The following is a 6,342-nucleotide window of genomic DNA, read 5'->3' as shown; positions in this document are numbered from 1 at the left end:
CATTTATTTAATTCATGTACTGTACTATATTTCCCAGATGAATGCATTCCAGACGTGCACGGAATGAAACCTGATTTGACAGGCTCTCTATCACTCCTTTCCTCTCCCTGTGCAGTGATACCATGCACACACAGACACACACCCCCCACACACAGACACACACACCCCCACACAGACACACACCCACACACGCGATTATCATGCATAAAGCATATATGCAGGTGTTCTAGTACTCCACAGTGCAACGTGATTCTGTAAGGTCGGCATAAGTTGACAGACTGATTACTGTTGAATGCAAACAATTTGGTGGACAATGACCAACTGGTAACAATCAGTTGGTCATTGTTAATGGACTTAAAAACAATGGTCAGAATGTTGTCCACTTTGCGTTTTTACTGATGTGAAGAAAATATCTATAAGTGGTTCTCACGCACGAATCTTGTATAAGAGACATGTGCAGGAACAGCTGGGAAAACCGATTTCCCTGCGCATATCCTCAGTTAGATAACTGCGGGGCAGTTCACTGCTGATGCCCAAACCTTCCGAGTGTTCAGTTAGGGAACAGGCTGTTCCTGTTGAGCGTTATAAATCAGACCGAGGAGGTGTGTTCCTCTTAACATCTTTAGTGTTGGCTGTTAAATAATTCCTCAGGCTTTGCTGCAGCAGAACTTGGCTGCTTCAACCTCTGCAGTTTCATTTGAAGTTTAAAAAAAAAAAAATCTTTCACACAGAACAATACACCCTATAGACAAATTCAATAAATTACATAAATTGAATCAAGTAAAAAAAAAAAAGAAGTCTGCACAGACACACACACACACACACACACACACACACACCACGCGCAAACATGCACACCCGTACACGTGAAACACATGCACATGCACTTCATGCACCTTGATTCAATCTAATGCTGCTGCCACAGATTTAAGCTACAGTGATAACCTGGTCCATAGAGGACATGGTCTTTCCACATTTGATAATTCTGTGTTTATAGTGGGGGAGGAGACAGCATCAATGTACTATTATTATTAAATGCAGATTTTGAACATTTTAGTTATGCAAATATGGACTTAGTGAAATTGGCTAATGGTATTTGTTTGTCTTCCCTTTGTTATTTCTGTTACTTTACTACTGGAATGGAACGCACTTACGAATGAAATTAGATAATTGCTCATTTCCAAGCATTTTATGCACCACCAAATGTTTGGTACACCAGTACACAGTAAGACCAAGGACACTTCTCCATCCCATAGTCTTTTTTCATGGCCAGTGCTGAATAATGAGGAGTGTCTATAGCACTCCCACTTCAATAACTTTATAATCAGAGAATGGGCGTTTCAGATACAGACAATATATGACAGCCCCGGACCTAGGACTGGTTATGCTCTATAATTAGTGCAGTCAACATTCAGTTAAATAGCGTGACTGTGAATATGCCGCAGGCAGGAGCGGGAACTGAGTGGGAACATGTACCGGTGAACACGTAAAACATGGACTCCAGTTCCCCAGGGCATTCTTCGTGACTCCACATGATGCAACAAGAAAAACAGATTGATACCTCACAGGCCTGTTCTCGCTCTTCCAAGTTAATTACGGCTGTGGATTGGGAGATCATGAGTTGGAATCGTTGCTGGTGATCCTTACAGCAAAACAGAGAAGCTCATTATGTATTTACTCAGGCAGTCTAAATAAGGGCGATTTGCACTGTTGCCATGGACCTGATAGCCATCATACCTGCCAGGTAAATGTAGCTAAATGTACCTAAGGTGGCTGTGGACTCGCTGGAGCCAGCAGGCAGTTTATAGTCTTCTTTTCTTTTTTTCATGCCCCCCCCCCCTTTTTTTTTCTCTCTAATTTGGATTTGGCCTGCCCACTTGAATTAATCAGCGCTCGTCGTCACAACGTCCACTGTCGATTTGGAAGAGCGCGGACGAGCACGTGCTCTGCTCCGAAGCAGGGGATGTCAGCCACCGCCTCCTACTACGCTGTCGTTCGAAAGACTAGAGCCAACTGTACTGCTACCCCAGCGGGGCTTTCTGCCACAGTTGATCAGGTACAACACAGACCGCGGGGTACACACATGCGCTGGCACGGTGCCCTAAAACAGCAGCCCCACGGAGATACAGTAAGTTACTTCTTTATTTTGCGCCGTGTGTAGCAAGGTTGTACTATTTGTAAGTTCAACGATGTGAAACAATTGTTCAAACATTACCGAAGCCATTTTGTTTCATTAGTCTGTTGTTGCTTCATAACACACCCGTGAGCGAGATAAGCCGGCCTATGGTGGCCGTCATAGCAACCACAGGAGCCCAGGGGCCTCCCACATGACAAATATTTTTTTCTTGTTACCACATCCCACAATAAAGGATTAGGACCCATCCAAGGCAACACATATGAATGCAAAAGAACAAATATTATTATTTTATTAATATTTGTATATCACTGGACAGAAATCAGATGTGTTTCTTGGCTTGCATTCGGCCTACAAATATACAAAAAAAAAATTGGAAGGACTCAATGACTGCTCAGTTTCTTGAAACTATATGAAAGGTATGATTCTGGTGTTATGGAAAGAAAATCTGCCATAACATAGATTTGATGATGATGAAAATTTCCATACAAGTAGTGGATGGCATAACTAGTGACAGTAATGTGCCTGATGCTAGATAGCCCTCCCCGCACACACAAGAGAGATAAACTATAATCAGATTTTCATCCAGCTGAGAACCTGATTATAGTTTATACCAGGAATTTGCACCATGTGCAAAGAACGGTCTTCTAATGAGTGGACGCACTGATTCTTCAAACAGCGCATTACTGGGATAGTCGTTCAGCTGTATACAGTATACATACTGCATGAATGAATGATCTACTTATTTGTCTACATATTCATATTCTGACAATTGTGTTACCATGCAATACTGCCTCAAAAATGTGACAAGAGTAAGATGATACTTTCTTCAACAGAAAATGTAATGTTACAAAATGTAAAAATTTACACAAGTGTTATTTGCTTGACATTACTTCTTAAGACAACAAAGAGGCCTGCAGTTCTGTAACAGGTATCCATCTTCCTGTTTCCAGTGTAAAAGGAATTTGTTTTGTACTTCATATACAGAGGCAATAAACTGATGAGAACAGCTCAACCAAACCTGAAATGTTTATCAATGAATACAGACAAGTTTAAAGAGGGGCAAACAAGAGAGACAGCAACTGGCAATCATATTTGTTAACTGGAGTTCATACTTTATAACCAGGATGTACATGCTGAGATAGGGCTGCCACTGTCTCATCATTTTCAAAGCAAACATTCAGAAGCATTTCCCACAGATACTCATACAGTCATTAGGTCATTCGATTGAGCTGCTTAGCGCAGTAAGGGCGCGCCCCGGTGTGTTTTCAGCCCTGTGGAGCAACCGAAAGACGTTGGCCGTGTACACGAGGAACAGTAGACACGGAAGGGGAGGGGCGGTTGCGGAGGGGTAATTAGAGAAGGGGCCTTATCATCTGAACGCAGTGGCTGAGCACTGAGCACACTGAGATAACTGAAGAGCGGGATGGACAGAGGGGCGCGGCGTGTTTGCGTTAGTCAGGGGCGGGGTGGAGGACAAGGTGCTCACCGGCGCCCGGCGGCCAGTTTCTCCATGGCCGCCTTGCGCTCCTCTGCGTTCTGCTGCGAGCGCCGCAGCACGTTGCGCAGCTCCTGCAGGTGGTCCAGCGTGTCCTCCAGCTCGCCGCGGACCGTCTTCATCTGGCTCTCCAGCAGCATGGTGCGGTGCAGGGAGTTGCGACGGTCCCTCTTGCTGCGCTGCACCTTCTCCTCCAGGTCCAGCACTAAACGGGCACACGGGATGTGATGAGAGCCAGATGCTTGCAGGCATCGAGCCGGATACAATCAAACAGGTTTAGACTGTTTGAGGGCACCTGCAACTCATTAAAATCCTCTTTATCAATCCAGTGCCTTATCCCCATAAAGTCAGCTTTAAGAAGAAGTAAAACGTCAATGAAAATTAGTTTTAATAGAATGATTGTCACTCTCGGTTGCGAGTCACTGGTCAGACCACTTTTTAAAACGAGCCCCTTCACAGAGGGGTTGCACATTTTCAAGCAAACTACATTCCGTTAGTGTTCTCTGTGGCACCGAAAGGTATCAAGCTGTGGGAAAATATTTCTTACTACAGCAAGATGACTTTCACACTGAACACAGAATACCACTAAATACCTGTTGAGTGATTGTATGGAACACTGTAGCCCGAATGGCTAATTCTCCTATTAGCAGTTAGAATTAGGAGTTGTTCAATGAAAACTGCTGATAAATACCATATGCCCAAACAATGCTGGGGAAGGACTACGTCATTTAAAAGCTTCGATTATAATATTTGCAGTGACGTCTGAATTTGCCCAGCTGTGTTTGCTAAGAAAAAACAAACAAACATTTACATTAATGGGCGTGAAAATTACGGCCAAATCAATGTTGACCGAATACTGCCATTAACGTATTTCATTTCAAAAGTTCTGGAAATACAGTGAGCGAGGCACGTAATAATGACTACGTCCATCGAGAGACCCATACTGCCCCTTGTAGCCATACCCATCTCAGACTTCCCGTCAAGCAGGCTCCCGGACCCCGGTTTCTTCTCCTCTGCCTGGCCGAGCCGGGAGGCCCCGGTGCTTCCGTCCGGACTCGGCGGCTCCTGGCCCGGCTCCACCGCTTCGACCCGGCCTTCGCTCATCTCCACCGTTTGCCGCCTGCGGGACACTGGCACCGAACGCTACGCGAGCCGGGCTTTCTCCACCCGCTGCTTAATGAAAACACCAGTAGACGGTCCTCGCCTTCCTATACCTTCAGTTAGCTCGCCCCTCACTTTCTATAATGAGCCATCCTCCCCGTAGCATGGCTCATTATATACCCATCACAATGCTGAAAATAGCAACAATCGCACAAAAAATGCTCACGGAGTACAGAGCCTACTTTCAGTTCAAGTCATGAGGTTTGCTCACCCGCCACCCTGCAGCTATTTTTCACTCGATATTTTTCACTCCTGCCCACAGCGAATTGGGCCGTGTGTGCTGATAGATACTTTGGGCCGGCTTGGTAACAACAATTTATATAAAAGCTGATCCAGCTTTTCTAATCCTGGGACCACCTCCCAGGCTCAAAGGCAGCCAGGCCCCATCATAAGTTAAGTATGGCTATAATTTTTATATTTATAAATATTTTTTTTACAAATCTAATCAGTCTGGGCAGGGACCACCTACAGTACCTTCAAGGGCCTCCAGGGGTCTGTGGATCCCCTTGTTGAAACCCAGGGCTTAGTGGCATCATTGAATATAAGAGCAAATTGTTCTGTGGCTTCCTGTTATGCCATATGGCTTTGGTGACAAAGCTGCACACAGCGTGACAACAGCTGGTAGAGTGGGAACAGCCCGATGCACATGATGGACAGATTCTCTTCCTGTGCTACATCCCCTGCATCCCCCTGCCACATCTGCAGAAGTACATGTGCAGAGACCGCTGTTGAGCCAAGACTTATCGTTTCAAAACAGAGCCAGAGACAGGAAATGCAGCCTGTGCAGGCCCTCTGAGACGCTCTTGCACACAGGCTCCAAGGTTACAGAGCGCCCGCATTCTGGAGAAACGGCCCCCACCTGTACATTCCCCTACTGCACAGAGGACAAAGTGCTTCTTTGGTGATGTATTGCGTGCAAGAGCACCTCAGCTGAGTACTTCAGCCATATTACAGAGAATAAGCTGTTTATGGCACCTTACTTATAAAAATAATATAAGCTGAACACGATTGTGCCACACGATTATACGAGAGCATTTAATTTCATGTGTTGTAATGTGAACAATGTAAACAAAAACGCATACACAGACACACACACACATACATGGCTGCCTCAGATTTTAGGCGACCCTAACCTAAATTTTATTTGAGCCCCTCCCCAATTTATTTCTGTGGCTATCATTGCAAGAGCCCCATTCAAAGGGTGGGAGTGGTGGTGGTGGTGGTGGTGGTGGGGGGTGGGGGGGGAGGATTTATAATTGAAAAACAAAACCACCTGTCCTCTCTTGGGCCCTTTCCACTGACAGGGCCCCTGACACTCATACCATTTCCCCCCACTTATGTGCGGGCCCGCATATGTACAGCCCTGTCTGTAAGTGTACTGTGTCACAATTTTTGTTTATTGGCTCTGTAGTCCAGCTCAATGGATTGGAATTTAAACAATGAATATGAGGTTAAAGTGCAGACTGTCAATTGCAGCTTTTTTATACATAGCACCCCCATTTTAGGGGACCAAATGTAATTGTAAAATTGGCTGCTAAACTGTTTCTTA

The 6,342-nt window shown here is 45.2% G+C and overlaps 1 protein-coding gene across 1 annotated transcript; it reads right to left on the bottom strand.

The window, feature by feature from the left end:
• Positions 1–2,401: 2,401 nt before the first annotated feature.
• si:ch73-389b16.1 lies at positions 2,402–4,867 on the bottom strand. The gene is made up of 2 exons (XM_035415687.1): positions 4,595–4,867; positions 2,402–3,837 (listed from the first exon to the last, which is right to left on the bottom strand). Exons 1-2 carry the CDS (start codon positions 4,734–4,736, stop codon positions 3,620–3,622), a joined length of 360 nt encoding a protein of 119 aa, XP_035271578.1. The 5' UTR covers positions 4,737–4,867; the 3' UTR covers positions 2,402–3,619.
• Between the last annotated feature and the right edge of the window lie 1,475 nt (positions 4,868–6,342).

Source organism: Anguilla anguilla, chromosome 4 (assembly GCF_013347855.1).
Source record: "Anguilla anguilla isolate fAngAng1 chromosome 4, fAngAng1.pri, whole genome shotgun sequence".
Classification (NCBI taxonomy): Eukaryota; Metazoa; Chordata; class Actinopteri; order Anguilliformes; family Anguillidae; genus Anguilla; species Anguilla anguilla.
This window is presented reverse-complemented; position numbering and strand designations above follow the sequence as displayed.

Bases quoted from the DNA above. Each gene is read 5' to 3' on its own strand.
- si:ch73-389b16.1 (XM_035415687.1), bottom strand. From the start codon at position 4,736: ATGAGCGAAGGCCGGGTCGAAGCGGTGGAGCCGGGCCAGGAGCCGCCG. The intron at 3,838-4,594 runs GTATGGCTACAA...GTGCCCGTTTAG, and splicing joins TGACGGGAAGTCTGAGATGG to TGCTGGACCTGGAGGAGAAG.